The 27,321-nt window shown below is 33.8% G+C and overlaps 2 protein-coding genes across 7 annotated transcripts; one reads left to right on the top strand and one right to left on the bottom strand.

Moving 5' to 3' along the window:
• Positions 1 to 17,628: 17,628 nt before the first annotated feature.
• Positions 17,629 to 24,257, top strand: LOC109161571 (SUMO-activating enzyme subunit 2-like). 6 transcript variants are annotated; one of them, XR_002050935.1, is made up of 13 exons: positions 18,363 to 18,604; positions 18,737 to 18,826; positions 19,525 to 19,608; positions 19,696 to 19,914; positions 20,319 to 20,420; positions 21,052 to 21,510; positions 21,624 to 21,853; positions 22,109 to 22,202; positions 22,308 to 22,490; positions 22,575 to 22,672; positions 23,069 to 23,339; positions 23,544 to 23,758; positions 23,853 to 24,257. XR_002050935.1 is itself a non-coding variant. In XM_019310024.1 (13 exons), the coding sequence occupies exons 1-12, from the start codon at positions 18,572 to 18,574 to the stop codon at positions 23,628 to 23,630; spliced, it is 1,950 nt and encodes a 649-aa protein (XP_019165569.1). In that variant the 5' UTR covers positions 18,363 to 18,571; the 3' UTR covers positions 23,631 to 23,679; positions 23,853 to 24,257. The 6 variants fall into 6 exon arrangements, 4 of the variants coding, with proteins under 4 accessions (XP_019165568.1, XP_019165569.1, XP_019165567.1 ...); XR_002050934.1 differs by having other exon boundaries at positions 23,544 to 23,765; XM_019310024.1 differs by having other exon boundaries at positions 23,544 to 23,679.
• On the bottom strand, positions 23,965 to 27,116 carry LOC109161570 (probable receptor-like protein kinase At4g39110). The gene is made up of 2 exons (XM_019310021.1): positions 24,261 to 27,116; positions 23,965 to 24,048 (listed from the first exon to the last, which is right to left on the bottom strand). Exon 1 carries the CDS (start codon positions 26,915 to 26,917, stop codon positions 24,272 to 24,274), a length of 2,646 nt encoding a protein of 881 aa, XP_019165566.1. The 5' UTR covers positions 26,918 to 27,116; the 3' UTR covers positions 23,965 to 24,048; positions 24,261 to 24,271.
• Positions 27,117 to 27,321: the final 205 nt, after the last annotated feature.

Here is a 27,321-nt window from a genome sequence, read left to right as displayed (position 1 = left end):
AGTCTAACAATCATGTAGTAGTCAAGTGTAAATGTGCAGTGGCACTTCGACAGCGATTGCGTTTTGCACCTTTGTTTGTGATAAGTGATGACGTACGACACAAATTTGGTGTTCCATACTTAGAAAACTATGATATGTTACATGACAACAATAATTTTATTTTTAGAAAATACTACATAAAATCTCATTTTTTACTCAAACTTTTACTCTATCTCACAAATTCTTGGTGTTTGACATTTTTGCTGAGACCTAAAAATTTTAATGATTCGGGTTTTTAAAGTCTTCTTTTCAGTATTACTCACTCTATTAGAGCCCCCAAATCAGTGACCTCCAATTTGAAAAAGTCATTTCATATCACTAGACCACAAGATAATTCACATTGAATTTAGTCTTTAGTTATTATACAAGATAATCGCTCAACTATTATCAAATTGTGTACAGAGGTAAATTACATTTATGTATAATAACTCGGTTACTAGTATAGTAGTGATTTTTACCTCTATTGAAGTGACATCATTAGTGACAACTAATTTTAATTTTAAAATATAATTTTGCAAGGCTAAATTTATAAATTCACCTTAGTATTCTCATTCCCTCACAGATTTCCTTAGGAAATTTTATGCATTCAAGTTGTATGAGTTAAAGTCACATATTCAAGTGAAAATTAGATCTTCTGTCTCCACCAATTTATTGAAGGAAAATATGGGAGAGAAAATTAAAATTGAGGTGAATTTATAATAAGTTCAACCCTAAAGATTTATATTTTGATTAAAATTTAGGTGAATTTATAATAAGTTCAACCCAAAGATTTATATTTTGATACGAAATTAAAGAAGTCGTCATTAATTAACAGTTGTATCTTGATGGGGAAAATGCCACTACTATCCACTAATAATATCAAAATTTAAAGCACCTATATAATTGGGGGACTAAGTCATTCATTTATAATTGGGAGATAAAATGTCATTTTTTTCATTAATACTAAGTCATTCATTTATAATTAGGAGATAAAATGACATTTTTTTTCTTTAACCATAAGTGGTTGATTATTGTTATAAATATATTATTATTATTAGAGTAAATACTCAAAATGGTCCCCCGACTATAGCTAAACTCACAAATTGGTCCTCGACTTTCAATTTCAACCAATTAAGTCCTTAACTTTGCAATTTTGGCACGATTTGGTCCTCCATCTATTTGACCGTTTGTTGACCGCAATCTTTGAGGATATATATGTAGTTTCACGTGCAAAGCTCAAGAGAACGCTCTTGGAGGTGACATCGTTGTTTCGGAGGGGGAAGTGCTTCTCCGCTTGCTGCTTGGAGATCACGAGCCGGTTCAGCTTAGAGAAGGCTCTTGGAGGTAACAGCGCCGTTTCGGAGGGGAGAAGTGCTTCTCCGCTTGCTGCTTGGGGATCCCGAGCCGGTTCAACTTGCCTACATCGCTTGGAGTCACGGCTTTCTCGAAGAGCCACTCCAGGGACTTCGGCGATCTATCTATCAAAAGCTATAATCTCTATGGCATGGGGTGCAGCGCCGACAGTGGATTCAAATGTAACAGTGCGGTCTAGAAATGCAACCGGAACCTTAAAAAACCGACGATGAACCATGGAATTACATATATATCCTAAACAAGTGCAGTCAACAAACGGTCAAATAGACAAAGGACCAAATTGTGTTAAAATTGCAAAGTTAAGGACTTAATTGGTTGAAATTAAAAGTTGAGGACCAATTTGTGAATTTAGCTATAGTCGATGGACCATTTTGGGTATTTACTCTTATTATTATTGACATTCAATACAAATGGTTGTAACGGTCATAGCATTATTATTTATGTTACGTTTGTATTGAAGAGGTTGTTGGAATAAAAATTTCTACATCACATTGTCTCTTTTCTTTCCTGCTCTTTGTCTCTATTTTTGTTGTACTATAATCCGTTTTATCAGAAAACAATGCGAGCTAAAGGGAAATAATTACAACAATTATGATTTGATTTAAAAAATAATAATTTTAAAGTGGCTAAATTTCATATAATTATTAGAGTAACACCATTGCTTTGAAATTTAGATTTATCATCATATTTTTTTCAAGTGGCGGAGAAGATAGATTATTGGTGAGTTTTGATTAATATGGATGCTCTTAGTGTTGATTCCCAACTTATTTTGTTCTCGTTCTAAAAGGGTGAGCTACAATTTAGTGCATTGAAGTTACTGGTAGTATAAAAATAGATTATTTTGATAGGTTAATTGAAAAATGAATGGCGTATACAAGTTAAAATATAACATTTTCAAATTGCAACCACTACTTCAAGCAATCAAGCTATAATTGGTCATGCTTTTAAAGAGTGGCAAGTTTGAGGGATATACCAATGTAATATCAAGAAAGAATTAGGTGGTGTGTTACTTGTGTACATGTACTTAACAAAACCTTCATTTATAGTTTGACATATTATTTCCTAATATTTTGATAATTTGTGTTGAAATTGGTTAATTCATAGTAAGTTAATATGTTGAGCATCTTATATATAAATAACAAATATACAGTTCAATTATTAATTTATATTTTTTAACTAAGATAAAACGTATCTTTTGACCTTTAATATGATATGGTATCAAAGGCAAACTCATAATTATGTTTACATATTGCGTGTGACACGTCAAAAAATAATCAGCCTTGCATGCATTAAAAATATGTTATAACATATAATATATAAAATATAAATATGCAGTCCAACTATTAATTAAAATTTTTAATTGAAACAAAACTTTGAAATTTGGATACACACGTTGAATGTTACAGTAGACAATGCAAAGGAAGTGGAAGTGTGCGGGGTCTTCTTTATCCCGAAATCAGAATATGGGTCACTTACTTGTGAAGTTAAGCAAACTTTCTTTATTAAATTCAGAACACATCAATAATAATAATAATTGAATTGCTTTTGTTTGAAGACCCATGATGAAAACCAATCAAGTTCCAACTTCTCTCTTTTTATGAGGATATCTTAGGTGATTAGCCACTAAACTTCATTACGTGTATCTAAAGATTGTTTTGGATTGTCCCAAAAAAGGATGGTTGAGTAGGTGGAAGATGATTTTCGTGTGCCTTCGATTCTTGCTAACACTTTGTCAGATAAACATGTTGCGTAAAATCTTTATGATGTGATTTAACTCTTTTATATAGTTTATCGGTAGATAATTGACCTTGTTTGGTAAAAAATTGGTCTATAGGTCAATTTTGGCTTGTTTGACCACTATTAATTGTTTGATTTAGTTAAAATATTAATATAAGTGTTTAGTTAATTAGCTTTTTACAACTCCAAAATGTTAAAATTCAAAAAGCTACTCCAAGCAACTTTTTTAATTAGCTTTTTCAGAAAAGAAATTATATCAAATAGTTAGCAGATAACAGCTAATTTACCAAATACTTTTCTACAACAGCTAATATTATCAATTAATTATACATTCTAATTAACACAATCAGCTAATAGCCATCAGGTAGCTACTTACCAAACAGGGCCATTATGACTGGTTTCCTTATCACATAAAAGAAATTGTCTTGGATTATTTTAATCATGATCATCATGATATATATGAATATGGGGTAGACAGAGTTGCACAAGTAGTACGTGTCAACTAATACTCCGTGTTAACTCAACTAACTCACTTAAATCTTGGATCAAATCTAGGACTTTCATCGGGTTGAATACAAATTATGTTTTTGCGTTCTACTCGTAATAAATTATTCCATGTTATTTTTTATTATGTATTGGGGCAAGAATGAGAGAGGAAATAGACGGACCTTAAAGTGGGAAAGATTAAAACATAACCGTTACTTGGGGGGGGGGGGGAGTGCTTAAGAGTTGAGATAATTAATGAAATTCTAATTGTTGATACTTCTCCCAAAAGGGAGAGTCTCCAATCCTAAAGGCCTGGTCCTACAAAGCATTTGGAATTATGTAAATCACGGTAATCCAATGGTTGAACAGACAGAGCCAAATGTCGGTGCACACAAGGAATTTACTCACTTTGAACATAATCATCATACTATCGCTGTCGAAGTTCGAACATTGGTCTCTTCTTTCAAATACTACACATTGAACCATTGAACTAAGCTCACGCGGGCTTATTGGTACTTGATATCGCGTAATATATTATAGATATAGTAAGTCTTAATTATAGGAGACACCTTAAAACACATATCATATTTAGACTAATTCACGTTTGCACTAAATTGATCCAATTAAGGGACAAAGTGATGGTTATATTGATTTTTCATACGAAATGATTTTTTGGTCCAATTAAGGAATAAAGTGTTTGTCATGTTGATTTTTTCATGCATACAATATGAGGTTTTGAACTTGCGGCATTTCTTAAAAGATGAGAGTGCACAATCACTCACACCAACCAAGTTGGTTATAGATATGATATTACCCATAATAATTATGCATTAAAAAACAAAAACATGTGGTATACGGCAAAACAAAATTCTATTAAATAGATATTGGGAAATCTCATTTTGGGTCCCTTAATTGACGATGGTCATTATACAATTTAGATCTTTATTTTTAGTTTTAGTTAATATGGTCCTCAATTATTTTATCACATTGTTAATTTAGTCCATCAAGGTGCAAATTAATTAGCTAATGCAGTCCTTCAATCTTTATTTTATTTTATTTTTTAAATGGGAGCTTATATAAATAAACAATTGGAGGACTAACATTGACTAATCTACAGATTAAGGAACTAGATTTAGTTTCCAAAAAAAAAAAAAAAAAAAAAAGGAATTAGATTTATAACAGATAACGCAATTGAGGACCATATTAATTAAATTTCAAATTGATGGACTAAAGTGCGTAATGATTAATAATTTAGGGGTTAAAAGTATGATTATCTTTATATATGAATTATTATTTAAGCATAGTCGACTTCAGTTTAGTCTTTTACTATGATGGTATTTTAACATTTTAATTCAACTGCTTTTCTTTTAAATCTCACCACAATACGTCATTGACTTCAAGTTTTTGTTAGATTCAATCCTACCATTTTATTTTATTTGTCAGATTTAATCCTTAATTAGTTAATTATAATTGAACCTGACAAAAAGTTGGAGCTAATAATGTATTGTTTGAAGTCATAATGTAGGAAATTGTTACAACCCAACATTGTGCGGTTTGCAAAATTGTACTTTTTTACTTTACAAATTGTATTATTCCTTGTGTATAATTGATAAAATACAAGTTACGGAGTACAATTTTATAAACTAACATTTTAATCGACAACATTATAAAATTTTCATTATAATAGTACCACTAAATATGACGGTGTAGCCCAGTCAAACTGTTCTTGTTGTTGGTTTAGTAATCACAAATTAAAATTTCAAGTTTAACAATTACTGCGAGTAGCTTATTGATTTTATTGATTTGAGCCGGTCAACTATGAACAACCTAGGTTGGTTTACCTCTCTATGATCATTTCCCAGCTAGGATCATAAGACAAGATTTGTCCAATTCATATGCTCGAATAGTATTTGTGGGTTTTTCCCTCATCACCAAAAAAAAAAAAAAAAAAAAAGTGGCATCATTGTTTTGAAAATGAAGTAAATATAAGTACGAGTACATTCTAAAGTTTAAACCATAATCCATGTCACTAATTATACCCCAACATTAATTACTCTCATAATAATATATCAAGACTAAAATAGTATGTTATTGATTTACCCCAAGTCAAACTTGGAAGAGTGACTCAACTCTGCTCCTAAAGGCCGAATCTCCAACCCTAAAGATCTCCATATCTCGACTCGACATAGTATTTTTGGAGGATTTATCATAGTGACTCAATGGCTTAGCAGATATGGTCAAATGCCGGTGCACAAAAGAGATCTACCCACTTTAGACATAATCTCAACATTGCCGTTGTTGAAGTTTGAATTTTGATCTCTTATTTCAGATATATTGCCTACTCAGCCAGTAAGTTAAACCTGTACGGGCAAGAGTGACTCAACTCAAGAAAACTCATAGGCATCTTTCAATCTGAAAATCAAACTTAAAATATTATGATTACTAAGGTAAAGATAAATGTTTCACCAATTTGACTGAAGTTGTCCCGAAATACTTAGGGCACTCAGTTCTTGAGTAAAAACAATAATCGGAATAACAATTAAATGTGTAGGACAGCTAGATTATATTAAAAGGTGGATGGGATAGGGATTGGGATGGGTATTACGTTAGAGGTGCGGTGGTTAGAACAGACGCGAGGAAAATGGCATGGACTAAAGAAAAAGACAGGACATAGGATGCTGGCAGGCAGCAACCATTTTCGGTGGCTAATATATTGCACTATTGGAGAATGAGGTTTTTGAAGCATTTGTCGTGCGATGTTGTCCCACCCATGTGAGCTGAGCTTGCGACCTTCTCAGCTCTACGCTTTTGTCCATACGCCCTATGGAAAGCATCCCCCAACCAAACATCTAATCCTCATTTAGATCCAAACCCCAAATCATTAAATTGTTGATTACAGAGAAAAGACATGTGTTTTCATAATGTGACGTTGCTACCTCACCGACTCGATCTCCTCTCTCCCATATATGCCAATGACTCCCAATATATTGTAATGGAGAAGGTAAATCGCGAGTCTCTATGCGCAATTGTATACTTATTAGCATTTCTTGGTTGTCGTCAAATCCTCCTCGCCTCTGCACTCTCAAGTGTTGTTCGTTTGAGGAAACTGAAGAAGCTACAAAACAAAAAATGATGGTTTGTTGGGTACTAACTACAAGAGATGGATGTTGTGTATGCCACATCAAATTCAACGGATGATGTGTAATGTGTATATTAGTAAAATTTACACATTCTAGAACTTTATTAAAAACCCAAATTTTAAACTTATAAGTTATAAAAACATACAGAGAAGTTGATTTGCAAAAAAAAAAAAAAAAAAAAAAAATCATTCTGCCAAGTAACATGTGTGAATTTTTGTGACTTTGGCAGTTTACATTTGATTAGGATATTTGGTATTTGATTTTTGAAAACTTTGTAAGTATTATTGTATTAATTGTTGAATAATTTGTGAAATTATGATTTTTTGATTATCGACTGATCGTTTGCTCACCCCTAGTATTACTTAGTGAACTTAACGTTGTTAACCCAGGATTTTCACCCACACAAAAAAAAATTGATAAGTGGGATTAATATAACAAAGTGTTAAGGGAATAGTTTATTGCACATAATTGTATTTAAAAAAATAAAAAATAAAACCTAAACAACAACTAATAAGTGGGATTATTCTAATAACTTTACACTTATTTTTTAAATTAAATTAACATTCTATAAAATGTTTTTTTTTTTTTAAAAAAAAAAAAAAAAAAAAACAACCAATCAATGATTGTATTAATGAATCAAAGTTGCAATAGAGTCAAGAAGGATTAATCTCAATACATAAACTGGTCCTGGATAAAAGCTAAAGAAGCTAAAGTATGAGCAAGTGAATTCTATAAAATGTTTAATTAACCATAAGTTAGAAGTTATTATCCCTACTTTATTGGGCTGAAGTTAATAGATTTTGGCATATTAGTCATTCTAAACAAATGTAATTTCATTTCCAATTTATTAATTATGTGAACTAAATGTGCTATAAGTCATTTTTGAGTCACTTCAATACTTTGCATCTTTCTCTACCAAAAATTTAAAAAAAAAAAAAAAAAGTACTTTGCATCTTTATTTTAAAAGCTTTAACCTATGTTCTTGTCCCAAAAGGTTGAATTCTCAACCCTAATGGTCCCACACTCCGACCCGACAGAGCATGTGAGATGATATAAATCACGGTGACTCAATGGTTCAGTAAACAGGGTCAAATGCTAGTGCGCACAAGAAATTTACTCACTTTGAACATAATTACCACACTGCTGCCGCCGAGATTCGAGCTTTAACCTATGTTCTAATTATATGATAGGGAGTAGTTTATATTCAGACGGCTAAATATATAAATACTAGCACTATAATTTGTTTTTTTTTTTTTTTTAAAAAAAAATTGATATATTAATGTGCAGAAGTTGGTCGATCGAAACAGAGATGTGAGAGAGCAATAACCAGTCGTGACTCGTGCGTGTTTGCATTGCTAGAATGGCTTATCTTAAATCCCGCCGACAACGTGAGTGCAAACAATTGTAGATAATTATTTATTTATTATATTTATTTGTGTTCTAATGAAACATTTAATCCAAATATTATAATAATAATAATAATAATAATAATAATAATAATAATAATAATAATAATTTAATTTTGATAAGATAATTTTATTCCATTTTTATCCTAGATTTATAGGTGGCCAGGTAATCAATTGTTAATTTTTATTTTTTTCCATAACATCTCATTTGGTCCAAGTATTATTATGGTATGACTATTTTTGGCCTTCCATTAATAAAATCACTTAAATTTTGTAAAATATAATGGTATTTAGATCTTCATTTATGATTTTTGTTTCAAAAACATTTAAAAATTAAAAATATAACTGGTCAACCCAATTTATATTAAAAAAAAAAAAGAACTAAATGTCATTATATTTAACGACATTTCAACAATTTTGTTAACTGGTGGTAAAAAGTAATCATGCCACAAATCCCACAATAATACTAGGATCAAATTGGGATATTCTAAAAACAGAAAAAAAAAGAAAAAAAAAAAGACTACAAATGTACTACCATCTATAAATTATTTTATTTAAATTATTACGAACAATACGAAATCAACAAATATGTGTCCGATCCAAATAATCATTCATTTATGTTCACCAAATAAAGTAAGTAATAACAATTCGTAATATAATTAGTAATCCGGAGACTAGTGGAGATTGCATTATTGAGTCTATTGACCCTTAGCATAATTGTATTACTGTGCATGTGATTGTGCTATAAATAACGTTACCAGTCTCACTGGCCTTTGTTGGATATATAATTTATTTAAAGTGTTAATTTGGAAGACTAAATTAATAAATAACACATTATTAATGGATAAGTAAAAAAATTATTTATCAATAATATTTATACTCAAGATCTTTATTTGAATAAGGAAAAAAAAAAAAAAAACTGACTCATTAATATGATATATATGGGTCCTCTCATGTGGTTGTTATATCTTCTCCTCAACAATAAAAGGTGGCTATTTAATATATTGGCGTAAACTTTTCAAGAATAAATTTTATAAAAATGTTATATTATATTATATTATCTTATATTAGGGTGGTTGATCCTCACCTCATTTATTTGGAAGCATTAGTTATTACAAATTGTTATAGCTAGCGATCTTTATTATTTAAATAGAGATAAATGTATGTGTAATAAAATTCTAATTGAGATTATCAAAAATTTAAACTCAAACAGTTGATTTAAGTTATATCACATAGCTAGTACGTGTTATTGGCAATGTGAATATTAAAGTGTTATATATTTCGTTTAATTCTCTAGAATGTCGAATCAGTGGTTTTCAAAATAATTGTTAAGTTTATATTTTGTCACATATTATTTTCTATAAAAAGTTGAATGCTGTGTGTGTAGTGATTATATAAATTAGTTCCCTTAAATTGAAGTTGTGGTCAGTATAGAATCAATTATGGAGAATTAAGAATATTAGTACACAATTGTATTTGCTACTGATTATTTGTAATTGTACAATTTCAATTATTGCTTAGATAGAAAGTACAGTAGGGATTATTGGAGCAACATTTTAAATATAGGTCTTATCACAATTCACAGTGTAACATCCCAATAAAACCCACAACTAACCTATTTAATGGTGGGGCACTGGGGTAATTATGTTTAACTTATTAAATTACTTGTACCAGATAACCTCACAATCATTGTCATGGATTATATTACAAAGTGAATTATTGATAAACATTCATTTTTAGTATATCAAATGTTTTTTTTTTTTCTGAAAGGATCAAATGTTTTTTTTAATATAATATAAGTTTATTTTTAGTAATTAATATACTAAAATGAACTTTTCAAAAAATTAATTAACATGTACTATAATACATTACATTAAAGTTAAACATGTATGCCAGTCGTTAACTTTGCAATGTAAATCATGATCTACGGAATAATGATTGCAAAATCATATGAATGAAAATTATTTTATGTACGCATATAAACTATTACTTGAGTAATATGTCACTTTATTATAATATTTTATCTTTTTACAAAAAAAAAAAAAAATAATAATCTGACTTTACTTTTTTATGCATTACTATAATAAGTATACATAATGTTAATTAACTCGGAGTTAAAAACGCGGTAGCAATATAATGAGAAAGTAATTAAGTATAGTATTGCATATATATTAATACGATTATATTATGTGAAATTTTACAATATTGTGTGATTTAAAAAGTTATATATTATGTGTGCTTTATTAGAGATACATATAAAGGAGAATATAACTTGCAAAACACACCACATGATAAAATTTTCAAAAAGTTATATATCATTTATTTCCTCTTTCTATTTAGCGTGTGTAGGTTGATCTAAAAATATAGGTTACAATTCTTTTCTTTTTCATTATTCTTCTTCAATTCTAGTAAAAATTAAAACAAGCAAGCCGTAAAATTAAGTTGGGATTATACTTAACATTTTCCCATATATATATATATATATATATATATATATATATATATACACGATGACAACACAATTATCAATATCACATGACTAAATAATTAATCCAATAATATAAATCTTGTCGTTATTTGTTGATGGACCATTAATTAATAATTAACTAAAATGTTATCGAGTTAATATTTAATTTGATGGACCATTAATTACTACTTTGAATGTGATGTTTCAAAGTATAATTTCAATATCATTTATTGTATGAAGATGAGACTTTTCCTAAAAGCTAAGGTTGAATCCCCATCCTCCAAGGCGCTCCACATTTCGGCATAGCAGAACATTTGGAAGGATGTAAATGACCGGACTCAATGATTCAATAGACAGTGCCAAATGTCGGTGTGCATAAGAAATCTGTCCACTTTGGACATAATCTTCATACTGCCGCGGTCGAGGTTCGAGTCTTGATCTCGAACCAGTGAGACAAATACTGCTTACTGAACCAGTGAGCTAAGCCCGTGCGGGTTGTATGAAGATTGAGACTTGAGCGAATTGAATGTTGGTGTTATTTAGGATTGCTAAGCCAGATCGGAGTGATGATCTTTAGATAACTATACAATGACATTCTGCTTATCCAGTAGTAGTGTTCCTAGCTTGCAAGGCTGGATGGCTTATCTGGTTGGGTTGGATAGATATATGCAAATTATGGGATTAGACAATGAAGAAACGTCAGGGAGCTGAGAATTCCTTCATTGAACGCAATCGCAAAGGCACATGCATTATGTCGTGTTTTCTTGTCTTTTTTTTCTTCCCTTTTCATTAATTTATTCAAGGTTTTTGAGTGTACAATTTTCATGACATGATGATTATGCCTCAACATAGATTCTTTTTTTTTTTTTTTTCCAAGTCCCCACTTTATTTGTTATATCTCTTACGCTTCCTCCACATAATCCTCATCCAGTTTTACGTACCAATGAAAACAGAACAAAATTCCGTTGGAATAAATTAGCAAATCCTAAGGTGCCATGCATCCACATTATGTCTATTCTTGTACTCTTTAATATATATGTGTGTCTCAAATAAAAAACATGATATAATAATATTACAATTTAGAGTACATAATGAGAGCAATCCTAGCCAATTAAGTTAATTATCTAGTCAGATAGTTAGTTTAGTGATCATAAGATTACAAGTTTGATTTTTAATGGAAATAACAGTTAGCCTTTTTTATTTGAATGATCAATCAGTTATGGACAATTTGTAATAGTTAATATACACTCACGAGATCGTATTATAATGTTGCTTCTATATTCTTGTTATGAAAATTTTTGATTTTTGCGCTTTTAAGGTGTGCATGGAAGATGTTAAGCATCTTTTTATAAAAGTAATATTCTTGCAACATACTACTCATTAATTGTGTGGAAGAAAAAAAAAAAAAGGAAAAAAGAAAAGGGTACCCCTGGCCTAATACCAATGGCTAGTTATTACATCAAAGATATAGGGAGTTAATAAGTTTGATAATATTATTGTATAATTTTGTTGTATCTCTAGAGGAAGGGAAAATGGGACTGAAAGAGAAGACTATAACCACTACCTGTATTGTATGTGCCTAATGTTCTCATTTTGTAGTTGACTCTTAGGCTAGTTTAATTTGTAGATTATTTTTGGGCTATGTATTTTTTTTTCAGGCTATGTGACTCTACTTGATAAAAAGCATAAAAAGATAAACTAATTTATGTTATCCATAGTTTAACTCAACTAAAAAAGGCATAGTCTCATTTGAAATCTTGTGATTACCAAATCAATTTTATCCATTAAATATACTTAGTATTGTAGTATTAGTTCAATATAAGTTGAGTAGTTCAAGAAGCGAGGACATGCACATGATTAAAATAATAATTTGTCAATTTATTAAAGATTGAGATATATGATGAAGTGATATATATTTCGAAGATATCTAGCTAATCCAATATTGGGTGTCACAAAACAATATGTATATATATTTTCTTTATTTTAGGGTCACGCATTTTGAAAAGTGATCATATAATATAAGTACGGGACCAAGTGGGTATGTACCGTAATATTAAAGCAACTGTTCCACCAAATTTTAGTTTCAAATAATGGGTTGGAATAATATTGTACTGGCGATTTCACCTGCCACAGAGGCCAATTATTTATTCTAGCTTTTTTGACTACCTTCAAAATGCATGTGCATTGAATTGAATGTTAGTGTCGTTACTTTCAGTTACCGGACCGACCCAGCTTTTACCATCTTCTCCCAAAAGATTTCAATCTTAACTCCAAAAGCCTCCACGTCCCGATTCAATAGAATATTTAAGAAAATATAAATCACAGTGATTCAATGACTCAGTAGACATGATCAAATATAATGTTAATATGCATAAAGAATCTATCAACTTTAAACATAGTCTTACACTGGTACATTGATCTCTTGTCTCAAATACTGTCTACTGAACCAATAAGTTATAAATAAAGTTCGTGCAGGTCTAAATTTTACCATCTGCCAGACAGCTAAGTATGCTGTGGAAGAAGCAGTAAAAGTTCAGGGGAGCGTTATGATGTTCAACTATGTGCACCATGCAAGGTGCACACGGAATTAGATTCATAATTTCTATATTATAGATTCATAATTTCTATACTGTAGATTCATAATTTCTATATTATAGATTCATCATTTTTATTATATAGATTCATAATTTCTAAACTGTATAGTTATCAAATTATGAACATATAGTTCTGTAATTTGTGAATACAAAGTTCAACAAATGGGAATATGAACATTGAAAATTATGAACATAGAGTTTTGTAATTGTGAATATAAAATTCAATAATTATTAATCTATAGTATAAAAATTATAAATTCAATTTCGTGTACAGCATGTATGGTGCACACGGTTGCACAACATAATTTGCCAAGTTTCAGGAGTCGGATCGAACTATTTTAGTTCCATTATAGCTGAAGGAATGACAACAAACAGCATGTTGGCCCAATCCATGTGTCAGCAAATGGAACAATCCATCACCGCAAAATGCAATTGGGCGTGCGCGCAGCGATGGATAATTCAACAAGCGGCCCAAATATGAAAATTTGGCAAATTATGCCCTGGACCCGTGTCCACAGTGAATTGTGGACACGGGCCCAAAACGACGTCGTTTTTAAAAAAAAACGCGTCATTTAGTTAAAAAAAAAAAAAAATCGCGCGCGTTTTGCCGTTAACGGTGTTGTTTTTTTTTTTTTTGGATTATGAATGTACAGTTATGCCGTTATGAATGTACAGTTATGCAGTTATGAAATTATGAACACAGAGCTCTAACATTATGAACTTACAATTATGAACATATATAGTGATAAAATTATGACTATGGAGCTTTAAAATTGTGAATATAGAGCTTCGAAGATTATGAATGTACAGTTATGTAGTTATAAATCTACAGTTATGGAGTTATGAATCTACAGTTATGAGATTATGAATCTACAGTTATGGAATTATGAATGTACAGTTATTGATCGAATTATGAACAAAAAGCTCTAACATTATGAACTTACAATTATGAACATATAGTGATAAAATTATGAACATAGAGCTCTAAAATTGTGAACATAGAGCTTCGAAAATTATGAATGTACAATTATAGAGTTATGAATGTACAGTTATGGAGTTATGAATGTACAGTTATGGAGTTATGAATGTACAGTTATAGAGTTATGAACGTACAGTTATGGAGTTATGAATGTACAGTTATTAATAATATAGTAATAAAATTATGAACATATACTCTTATAACGAAGCGGTCTGAAATTTTTTTTTTAAAAAAAAAAAAAAAAAAAAAAAAAGAGATAACAGTGCCTAACGGCACTGTTACCCGTGTCCAGCAAGCATGCTGGACACGGGTCCAACGCATAACGATTGTGAAAATTTAGGTCGGGTTTGCATGTGTGCTTATATTGGCTCTGTTTGGCAAATCTAACTGAAAAGCTATAAGCTAGAAATTGAAAGCTGAAAATGAGCTGAAAGTTAAAAATTTATAAGTTCAGAACTGAAAATTGAAGAGCCGTTAAACTAGCTATTATGATTGAAAGTGTTTAGTAAAATTAGATTGTTGATAAGTTGATAAATGTAAAAAGACTAAAAAAAGACATTTTCATAAAATTTAAATTAGTTTGTTTATATATTAAAATTTAACATTTTATCTTTAAAAAAAATTAACATTTTGAAAATTATTAGCATAATCATGATTTAGCATCTCATAATGAAGTAGCAATATTGTTGTAAATATAATAATAATAATAATAATAATAATAATAATAATAATAATAATAATAATATTTGCTGTGAGAGTTGCGGATAAAGGAGAAGAAGAAAAAGGTTTTAATTGGGAAGGGTAAATTATGTCATTTCTTTAAAATAATAAGGATAACGATGAAAAAAAAAAAAAAACTAGGAATCTAAGAGCTTATTTTGAAACGCTACCTTCGGTAGCGTTCCAAAATACGCTCTTATTTTAAGCTAGAAACTTATTTTGGGAACATTACCAAACAGAGCTTATAACTTATTAGTAGCTTAAAATAAGCTATAAGCTCTGCCAAACAGAGCCATCATGGACCGCGGTCAAAACAACGCAATTTCTTTAATTAAGAAACGACGCGTCGTTACTGTTATGAAACACACATTTTTTGGTGTGTTAATTACTGACTGAAATTACAGTGTATCTAAACCGACACTGCCTCACATATTATTTTATATATTACTCCGTATCAAATGAAACTGCAGTTATATCAAAATTATACTGTAGTTGTGGTGAAATGAAACTACAATGTATATAAAATGAAACTGTATAACATTTAACATATTTGAGTGTATATTGTGCAATGAAGCTGTAGTTATATCGAAATGATCATGTAGTTGTGTTTTAATGAAACTATAGTGTATATAAAATAAAATTAAATAACATTTTTACATTTTTGAGTGCATAAATATCGAATGAAATGTAATTATATCGAAATGAAACTGTAGTTGTATTGAACTGAAACTGAATAACAGAGTTACTTTTTGCGAAATGGCACGAAACAAGTGTCGTTTCTTTTCTCTTTTCATGAAAAGAAATGACATCATTTTGAAGTTATGTTCATATACTTTTTCAACCTGCTGAAACACAAATAACCATTTGAAGTACTTTTTCAACCCTGCTGAAACACAAATAACCATTTGAAGTTCTGTTCATATACTTTCTCAACCTGCTGAAACACAAAGAGCCAATAACGCCTCCACTGAGACTCGAACTCACAATCTTCTAAATAAAAGTCCATGTGTTAGACATCATTAATCTCATTAATATTCATGCACATAGTCATTTTTTTTTTTAATCAAGAAGAGGGGATCACCCGAGTTAATCAACTCTAGGATGGCCAAACACCTTGTGCTTCAGTAGATTGAGAAAATAGTTATGAACATATACTACATTGTAATAAAGTCAATAGCATTAAAAAAAAAAAAATCAACTCTACGATGAGTGCGTCTCTGCGGCACCCAAAGGCGTCATCATTCACCAAAGCAGCCACTTCCATCTCCAGGTGATCATCAATCAGTCTCAAACTACGTTCATGACGAATGGCCCGTTTAGCCAAAGAATCTGCCACACGATTCTGCTCTAAACACTAATTTGTCAATCCTTCTGCATCCACCGAGTGCATTCTTTAAGAATATTAGCAATAGGACCGCGAAAATCCTTCAAGAATATTAGCAATTGAATTTAATTTTGTGAGATAATGTTTTTCAATTCAAAAAAAAAAAAAACAAAAAGAAAAACAAATACGTTTTGCCGTTTTGCATTTTCGCACAGCTGACAGCTCGCATTGCTTAGTATTAAATAGAATGAACAATCAAATACATTTTGCCATTGCCCATTAAATTAAAGTTGGACATAATGGAAACATAACGTACAGTCTTTGAAATAAGCATTGGAATTTTACCCAGTAAATTATAATACAAGCATTAACCACTTTGAGTGCACCCACTAAACTCTAAAACCTAGTAAACCTATTAAAGAAAACTTTTCTTAGTAATGCTGCGCTGCAATTATAAGCATTAATCATACAAAATTTCTCTCCTACAATTTTCCAGTTTTTTCTCCTTTAGTTTAGCTTCTAATAGTTCCCGGACAACATACAATTCATATTGCAATCCATATATTAGATTCTTTATCTCCTCCATCTCATTAACATGTTATTTAGTGGTTGGATACTTGATATTTTCAAACAAAAGAAAAAAAAAAAAAATCATACCCATATCTATCTTGAACCAATTTCGGCACACAAAATATAATACATTTGCAAAATGATTTAAAAAAAAAAAGTCCACTCACCCACACAATATACAAAATTTCCAACAAAAACAATTCTCATCTTCCCATAAAATTTATTGCATGAATCTCTGTTACTGTGCAAATTAGGAATTTAATTTCAGCCCACATTTACAATACAATAGAGGTTTGTAGTCTAAGGCTTTTTATGCACATTTGATGAGAGCCTGATGACAATTTGGCGATGGAGATTACAAATGGCGAAGAATATGATGAACTAGGGTAGAAATCATTCAAAACTACCTTTTCTCAATGTGGGTAGATTCATTGTGCGCATCGACATTTTGGTCATGTGTGTTGAATCACTATATTATCACGATTTACTTCCTCCCACATGCTCGATTAGGCTAAGGCGTGAAGCCCTTAAGGTTGAGAATTCAACATTTTAGGAGAAAAAATTGTCTAAAACATCCATATATATAACATGTTAGCATTTTATTTTTCATGTCAATAATAATTTTACCGCAGCTATCGATCAGAGACAAGTTAAAAATGTAGTGAAAATTTTTTGAGATATAATAAGCTAAATGGATCATATTTTAATTCATGATCCTAAATGATCAATCATAATTAATACATGAGTTTATTTAACTTTTTTACTTAATATTCAAGAATTCAAGAATTAAAAGTGGAAGTTAATAGGTTAGGGAGGAAGTAATTATTTTTTAGGGGAAGAAGTAATTATAGTTGGTTAATTTTAACTTTTGGTGGTTTTGGTTACTGAGTTTTTTGCACTTTTAGTCCCACGACTATAGTGGCACTAGCAGAATTGATCACGACTTTTGAACATTGCAATTTTAGTCCACGACTATTGTTTTTTTTTTACAAAAATAGTCCTTCTGGCCACTTTTCCGTCAAAATTTCACCGGGAAAAAAAAATTCTCTATTTTTAGCCGGATTAAAATTGACATTTTACTTATCTCAAAAAATTAAAAGAAAAAAATTGATATTTAACTACATACAATATTACTGGGCTACAACTGGCCCAGGCGGCGGAGTACATGTACCACTCCAATGCTGCTGCCGGATAACCCAACTAGCCCGGGGAACGCCACGGCCGCTCCGCCGCTTACTGACAGCCCTGCCTGCTCCAGGAACTCCGCCGCCTGGGGCAGTAGTATGTAGCCCAGTAATATTGTATGTAGTCAAATATCAATTTTTTCTTTTAATTTTTTGAGATAAGTAAAAAGTCAATTTTAACCCCGCTAAAAATGGAATTTTTTTTTTCCGGTGAAATTTTGACGGAAAAGTGGCCGGAAGGACCATTTTTGAAAAAAAATCAATAATCGTTGACTAAAATTGCAAGGTTCAAAAATCATAGATCAATTCTGTCAGTGTCACTATAATTGTGGGACTAAATCCGCAAAAACCTCTTTCGTTACATGACGGTGCACCCTCCAAAAGTCGCAAAAAGCAACCGCTCCGTGCCCCCATGGCTTAGTGAGGAAGAAAGTCTTTTTGGCTCCATTTCCTCCTGGAAACATTCTCTTTGAAACCGGATTGACTCCGTGCATCGTTCTGCGCAATACAATACACGCGTTATAGCATTTTCACATAGCAACACACTTGCAACTCTCTTCTTCCGGTCTCCAATGGCTTCCGAGGAACAGTTATCTGCAATCAAGGTATGCAAACTACTATTGGAAGCACACAACACTCTTTTCTCGCTGCAATTTTTCATTTCTACCTATTTGCGTGTTTTTTTTTTTCTCCCTATATTCCTTGCAAATGATCGTATTGTTTTTGACATTATTTAGCGCGCGAAAGTGCTCATGGTTGGTGCCGGTGGTATTGGCTGCGAGCTTCTGAAAACCCTCGCGCTTTCCGACTTCCAAGACGTACACATTGTGAGTTCTGCAAAACGTTAAGTTCCGAGGTTTCTGGTCTAGCGTTTTTTAATATCTGCAACTTAGTATTATCGGTCTAGCATTATGACTTTTGTAGTGATGCACTCTGTGTATGAGTTTTAGGAACAAAGGCTTTATACATTTCAAGTTGTTTATTCTGTTTTCGCAATTTGTTGCGTCGCGAAGTTCTGGTTTGGATGATAAACTCATTACTAAAATTTCCAGGTTATTCTTTGACCTAGTCTAAGTGAGTTTGATTATTGCACTACTAAAAGTTTGTTCTGATTTGGGAATGATAGGAAACCATGCAACAAGGATATCCATGCAATGGTTGGAACTTAGGACTTGAAAATTAGTGAGAATGGATATTTGGTGGGAAGCAGTAAATTAATTGGTATATGGAGAGTGGAAATAAATAGTGCTAATGTGCTATGGTCAGATTATGGATCTACGCTGTTTCCTTTTTATGTGACAAACTTGGAAAGTTATAGCTGTGAACTTAGGTACTCTGAGTGCCCGATACTAATTCCATATATGCTTTTGATAATCTAGGTTATATATCATTCTAGAAAATTTCTACAGTTGGGTTATACAAGTGATTGGATATTTGGATGGTATAATATACTTGCATTTATTTATTTATTTATTTTTGTATAGATTGCTGTAATCTCTTATCATTGAATCATATTCACTTGCAGATTGACATGGACACAATAGAAGTGAGTAATTTAAACAGACAGTTTCTATTTCGACAATCTCATGTTGGGCAATCTAAGTCCAAAGTAAGTAAAGCATGTCCGTACCTTAAGTTGCTATTTCATGGCACATTCATTCACTCTATTGATATGCTCTCTCAAATTTTCACCCAGGTTGCTAGGGATGCCGTCTTGAAATTTAGGCCTGGAATGAAAATTACACCTTACCACGCAAATGTTAAAGACACTGACTTCAATGTGGATTTCTTTAAACAATTCAATGTTGTTCTTAATGGCCTTGACAATCTAGATGCTAGGCGACATGTGAACCGACTTTGCTTGGCAGCCAATGTTCCATTGGTCGAAAGTGGGACTACTGGTTTCTTGGGACAGGTAATGTTAGATACTTAAGGATTACTGTTTCACCTGGTGTCTTAAAACTTATTTCAGTTTTATGTTCTTGCATGTTTTTATTATTTACTTGAGATTTTATGTGTGCCATCAAAGATTTCTAATTAAGTTTAGATGAATATTCTGAGTCTGGGGGAAACTAGTTATCTCTGTTATAAGTCAAAAGACTGTTACAAACAAATTTTGTTTGCTCTTATATGCTGGAAGATTATAACTATGAGACAGAAATTCACTTGAGGGAAAGAAAAGGATTACTTTTCTGCTCTTAGTTTCCCAGTCTTGTTTTGACCACCTACTTTTTTTGTAAGGAATATACTCCACTGTTGAAACATGATGACCTAGATTTGTTTTGCAATTCATGTTGTTTTGCATTCTGGTATTGGCAGGTTACTGTGCATGTGAAGGGCAAAACAGAGTGTTACGAGTGCCAACCTAAACCAGCTCCAAAAATTTACCCTGTATGCACAATTACAAGCACTCCATCCAAGGTATTGGTGATATTTTTATTGTTTTATGAAAATGACTCTCATAAATTCAATTGGGTTAATGTACAATAAATCAGTGTTTAGTTTTAGTACTCCTTGGCCTTTAAAGAAAAGGTATTCATTCCACTGGTGGGAATAGTTTTAGGCTTGTCCTTGTTCTAAGGTTATGACTCAATGCTTTTGATATTCAGTAAGGTTATTGTGTAGACTGTAGATTATATATGCATAAGGGAAATGCTAAAGTGTTTGATTTTTTCTCAGTTTGGACAAACAGTCTAAATGGGCACTCTTAAGATAAGCAAATTTAGATAAGCTCAAAAAGAGCAAGTGATTTAACTGGTCCTTGAAAAGCTAGTTTTTAGCTTCTTTTAAAATAAAATATATAAGCTCCTTCTGATGGCTTATGGAGACAATAACAATTGCAAAACAACTTTCCAAAAGCCATAAGCCATATTCATAAGCCTATCCAAACAAAGTAAAAGATCAGCATAAGTGCTTCTAGGAGTAAATAGGCCCAAAATATATTCATCGAAATTGTGGCTTATATAGATCTCACTCATGATGATTTTTTTTTTTTTTTTTTTGAAGATCTGGTTCCAAAAGCATGCTTTAACCTGATTTTCTGACATTGCAGTTTGTTCACTGCATTGTATGGGCAAAAGATCTGCTTTTTGCAAAGCTTTTTGGGGACAAGAATCAGGAAAATGATCTGAATGTGCACTCTAGTGATTCTTGTAGCTCATCAGAACATTTGGAAGATATTTTTGAATGCAGACCAAATGAGGACGTTGAACAATATGGGAAGAGAATATATGACCATGTTTTTGGCTACAACATTAAGGTAGCATTGTCAAATGAAGAAGCATGGAAGAATCGTAACAAACCAAGGCCTACATACATTAGAGATGTATTGCCATCTGAAGAGATTCAACATAATGGAAATGGAGATAGAGGTTCAAAAGATGGTGATCCTTCATCAGTGTCTGCAATGGCATCTCTGGGTCTTAAAAATCCACAGGAGTTATGGAGCTTGAAAGAAAACACTACAGTATTTTTGGAGTGTCTAAAGCTCTTTTTCTTGAAAAGACCAAAGGTTTTGCAATGTCTTGACTTTTGACTCTTTTAAAATATCTTAATTAGGCTTAGTGTAATAGTGTTTACCAAATTTTAGTTTATCATTAGTGTTTACTTCTTGAACCTCTTCAGGAGATTGGCAACTTGAGTTTTGAAAAAGATGATCAGTTAGCTGTGGAATTTGTAACTGCTGCTGCTAATATTCGGGCATCTTCCTTTGGTATTCCCTTGCATAACCTTTTTGAAGCGAAAGGTATTGCTGGAAATATTGTGCATGCTGTTGCGACAACAAATGCTATAATTGCTGGGTTGATTGTGATTGAGGCTATTAAGGTGCTGCAAAATGATCTGAAAAACTGCAGGTGAGCCAATTTCTGGTGTTTGCTTTTTGATAACTGGGCTAAATTCCTTCAAGTTAATAGCTTGTGGCAACTAATTTCTGTTACATTTCCTGATCATTAGGATGAGCCTTCTTTCACTAATTAACAAAATGCTAGCTAGTTTTCTGTTTGAACAAATTCATAAATAGATTCTTTTGGTGGACCTCAAAATACTGGTAGTTCCTAAGTTCTTTTACCTGGTGATTGCTGCTCAATATCTTCCCATCTTATATGTAGGATGACCTATTGTCTTGAACATCCTTCCAGAAAAATGATGCTTATGCCAGTTGATCCATTTGAACCAAACAAATCCTGCTATGTCTGTTCTGAGGTATAAACTTCAACAGCTGTGAAATTCTCTGGCCTTTCTGGAAAGAATTTTGAATTTTATCTTAGTATGGACTTGAATCTGTTCTCATACAATACTTGCTGGCAGACACCTTTTACACTTGAGATCAATACTCATAGGTCAAAGCTGAGGGATTTTGTTGAGAAGATAGTGAAAGCAAAGCTAGGTATGAATTTTCCACTGGTTATGCATGGAGCAGCACTTCTCTATGAGGTGGGTGATGATCTTGAGGAAGATATGGTAGTGAATTACACAGCAAACCTTGACAAGGTAGTTGACTTGTAATCTCTCTTCTGTTGCTTGCTAATCTTCTTTAGTACTAATATTTGTCCTTTTTGTTTATATTGTCCTTAGGTACTATGTGAGCTTCCATCTCCTGTTACTGGGGGCACCACTGTCACTGTTGAGGATCTCCGACAGGAGCTAACTTGTAATATCTATATTAAGCATAGGTTTGTTTCTTCCCCTATTTTTGGTTTAGCTGGTAAACTATTGTAGATAGGATTTGTTTATTCTAAAGTTTACCTTCCATCTGTGATCTGTCACTGCATTCAAGCTCAACTAAGTTCTTATGGTGGAAACTAATGTGTATGGCGGCTTAAAGTTTTATGAACTTAAATGTCTAAAATGTAGTTGTTTTGGATTTTGTTTCCCAATCAAATTTTGGTGAAGCTTAAACTCATGCTTTCCAGAATTTTCGTGAATCTTGCCAAGTAATTTATGCTATGCTTTATCTATGTATATAGTCTGGATGGTTGCTACTTTATTAATTGATGGAACATCATGTTTTCCCTTATTACTAGCAATATGATCTGACTTTCACTGTTTCATATGCTCCATTATTTCAGGGAAGAGTTTGATGACGAGAAAGAACCTGATGAAATGGTTCTCTCTGGATGGACTCGAGCTCCTGCGACTGAAACTATAAACAAGGAAGTTCACAATGGTACAAGCACATCTATAGCATCTCAAACTGCTGCTACTCAGGAGACCAATGAGGATGATGATTCTGTACTTCTGCCAACGAGCATTGAACTTCCTCTTGGAAATGAAAGAAAGTTATCTGACAGTACTGTTGCTACTGGTTCGGATTTATCGTATGTCCCCAATGAAACAAAGGTTAAGAGAAAGGCGGAAGAAGTTAATAATGATGATGGTGATGTCATTTTGGTAGATGATGGAAATACTAACTATTGCAAGAAGCAGAGGGGAGCAATAGTTATTTTTGGGGCTTAGTTCTGCAGCATCTCTATGTCTAGTTCTGTACCTTATAGTTGCATTCTGATTGTTTTGCTAGTTTTTAACTCCTTAATTGATGTTTAGGTGCTGGACTGTCAAATTTTGACAAGATTTGATACCTCCAGTAATCAAACTTTTGCTTATCATCAGACATTGGAAGAACAGCAGTAACATAAATTGTGACTTGGAAGATATAGCTGTGCTTCTGTACCTTGAAAACGTAAGGATCTCTACTGATCTAAAGGATGCTGACGTGTGAATTAGGATGCCTTCATAATTCCTTTTTCCAGAATTATGTAGTAAATGGTTTTCCTTCTCCCAAATTCTGCTGCTATTTGGTTTTGTTTTTATTTCCCTGTGGGCTGAAAGTCTGTATTTGATCCATCCTAACAGTAACCAATTAAGGTGAAAAGCAATGCAACAGCGGCAACAGAAAAGGCTGCACAGAGAGCAAGGAGTCAAAACTGAAGGATGTAAAATTGGATGTTGCGGGAAATTACAAGATGCTGCTGCTAATAGGATGCTGGGCTCACGCCATCGAATTGGGAAATTCATGGCTAGTGATGCTCATTAGGCGGACAATGAAAGGTGAACATGTCAAATTCTAACTAGCATGGAAAGAGAACTAGTAGTTAATACTAATATATCATTGTTGGGTTATTACTTGGTTTTGCCATCGTGTGAATCCGCATTACCAAGAACTTTGTGTGCAACCATTAATGTGGTTTGCACGATCAGCACTAAATCATTTACAGAACTACCAAGAATATCATTTGTAAGCATAAAATTTTTCATGATGAGCACTTGAACATTTATCGCCCATTGAGGGCAGAGAACTGATGAGCAAACATTGTGGTTTCTGAATGCTCATTAATTTCTTGAGCTCCAGCAGTGCTCTGCTCAGGTGAAGGAATGGGCAGCCGGTTTTCAGGGATTGCAGCAGCAGGGGAGGCTGAGGCTGATGCTGTTGCAGGTGCCATATCTTCATCCTCAGCCTTTACTTGTATAGAGTTTTCCTGCAGCTGCAAAGCATATTCCAGGCTCCATAACACATCACCCATGGAAGGCCTATCATCACCATATTCTGCCAAGCACTTCTCAGCAGCTTCTGCAAATTTCTCCAACGATTCAGGGTCAATTTTGCCTTTCAGGGTAGGATCAATGATCTTGTCCAGCAACCCCTTCTTCTTCCACTGCATCACCCACTCGGCCAAGTTCACTTGTTCCCTCGGCAGCTGTGGATTAATGGCTGCACGAGCACACAACACTTCAAACAGCACCACCCCAAATGAGTACACATCTGACTTATCTGTAAGTTGCTGCTTTCTGAAGTATTCTGGATCCAGGTAGCCGAAGCTCCCCTTCACGGCCGTGCTGACGTGTGTCTGCCCCGTGGTGGGTCCATCTTTGGAGAGCCCGAAATCAGCCATCTTAGCCACAAAGTGCTCATCAAGTAAGATGTTTGTGCTCTTGACATCACGGTGAATGATCCCCTGAGATGCACCGGTGTGGAGGTAGTGAAGTCCCCTGGCAGCTCCAATGCATATCTCTAGCCTCTGCTTCCAAGGAAGGCTGGGCAAGTCCTTTCCGTAGAGATGGTCTCTTAGTGGTCCATTGGCCATGTATTCATAAACTAAAATCATCTCCGAATTCTCATCACAATACCCAATCAATGAAACCAGATGGCGATGCCTGAGCTTGGACAGTATTTGGATTTCTGTCTGGAATTCATTGATGCCTTGCTCGGATTGTGGGTTTCCTCTCTTGATGGCCACCATGATTCCATCATCGATTTCTCCAAGGAAGACGTTGCCAAAACCTCCAATGCCGACGATCGCTTTCTGGTCCCAGTTCTTGGTTGCTTCCTGCAATTCTGCAAGTGTGAAGAAGCGCCCTAACCCCGCAGTTGTTGAGTTACTCTTACTCTTGCTGCTCATAAAGCTTGAATCTCCGGCATGGATGGGAAGCAACCAGGACGAGAAACTCTGCCGCCTCTGCCAATTTTGGGGCCTCTTCTGCCACCTTGCAGCCATTGCCCCCAGCCCAACAAACGCCCCAAACATCATCGCAAACCCCACAGCAGCTGCAGCGTTTCCGCCGGCGGAATGTCCATCAGCGGCCTTTCCGTCAACCCCGTATTCCCCATCTAAGCTACCCACCGAGTTGTTCACCCTAAACACCTCCATCCCGTTAAGTATCGCATTCTTAGTGCCTTGAGCGTCATTCAAGGGACTAACTTTGACTTTCAGCGGGCTGGTAACCATGGAAGAATTTATGACCAAGTCCTTGAAGTAAGCCGTTGCTAACTTGGAGGTGATTGTAGACAAGTCCAGCCCGGAAATGGCAATTTTGTCGTTGATGTATACGTTAAAATAGAGCTCGTTTAGACCCTTGCTCACTATATCACAGAAATGCAGACGAATAAGGTGGGTAAAATCGTCATCGATATCCATTTGCCAGGTTATGTTGAAAAGAGCTTGCATAACTCCAGAATCCGCCATTTTTATGGCGGAGGCATAAACCAGGGGCGGAGCAATCACAGGGGAGCCTCCTCCACCAGGATAAGAAATAAGTCCGGGTGAAACCGAAACCTTTTGTCCCATCTCTTTAGGTTTAAGATACTTTTCGTCAGAATCCCAGCGTCTTCCGATGGTGTCTTTTTCTGGGTCGAGCTGAGGCCCCCCAACATTAACCCGGTGAATGGTCTCGAAAGCGTTCCCTGATAATTCAAAGTGCTCGGCAGCAGGAACAAGCAGAGTGGCCAAATTGCTAAACATTGGGTCCGGGGCAGACACAAATTCAATGGCGTTGATGAATGCCATTGACTTCGCCGGCCTGAAAGTCAACGGGAAGCGCTCCGTGGTGACATTGACCAGAAACTCCTTCAGGGTGGGGGCGGTTTCGTTTTCCATTTGGAAATCCCAGAGGAGGACTAACGTCTCGGTCATGACGGTGAATGTGGCGGTCTTCAGGTCGTTCCCGGGGGCGTTAAATGCCCATAAGTGGAGGCGTATCCAGTGCAAGCCCGGGGACGTGACGTGAAACGTATAGGTAGCCTCGCTGACGAAGACTTTAGCGCTGAGGTAGATGGCGGGAATGTCCTTATCATTATCTTGTCCTTGGGGAGCGGAAACCTGAATCTCTTCTCCGGTGTTAGACAAGTACTTGTTGGTGTTGTGGTCGGGCTGGTAGATTCTGCCGCCGGGAAGGGTGGCGGCGGAGGAGGACCCGCAGTTGAGGAGGTAATTATCGGGAGGAACGAAGGTTTCAAAAGACTTTGCAGAAAGAAACTGTTGTGCGTGAACGTGGAGCATAATGGCGTTTGGGTTGGCCAAAGCAATAAAGACGAAAAGAAGAACAACCAGGAGGGTCGCCATGGTAGGCGGCGGCGATGAGGGCGGCGCCAGAGAAGATAATAAATTGGAGATGAGAGAGAGTCCTCTAGGCTTCTTTTCCATCTCCTGCCCTCCCGGTGAACAGGAAGATATGCGATTTATTAGGCAATCATTGAAATCTGTAATAATGCCTTTAACAAGCCTCTTTCGACTTCATTAATTATTTATTCATTTCTTTGTTTTTTCCGTTTTTTTTCATGGATGAAATGGAAGAATGAATCTGATGCCGTAGTTTAGTTTGGGTTATCCAATATTATAGCCATTTTTGTGGGATGTGCTAACTTTCCCACCTTCTAAAACTATTCAAAATGTCATACTTTACTCTTATCTAATCTAATACTCCATATATATATATATATATATATATATATATATATATATATATATATATATATATATATTTAAAATTTAAATTCAAAAATGCTACAAAGTAAGAAGTCTAATACATGATGGTGGGGTTCCAAATC

This window comes from Ipomoea nil, unplaced genomic scaffold, assembly GCF_001879475.1.
Source record: "Ipomoea nil cultivar Tokyo-kokei standard unplaced genomic scaffold, Asagao_1.1 scaffold2926, whole genome shotgun sequence".
NCBI lineage: Eukaryota > Viridiplantae > Streptophyta > Magnoliopsida > Solanales > Convolvulaceae > Ipomoea > Ipomoea nil.
This window is presented reverse-complemented; position numbering and strand designations above follow the sequence as displayed.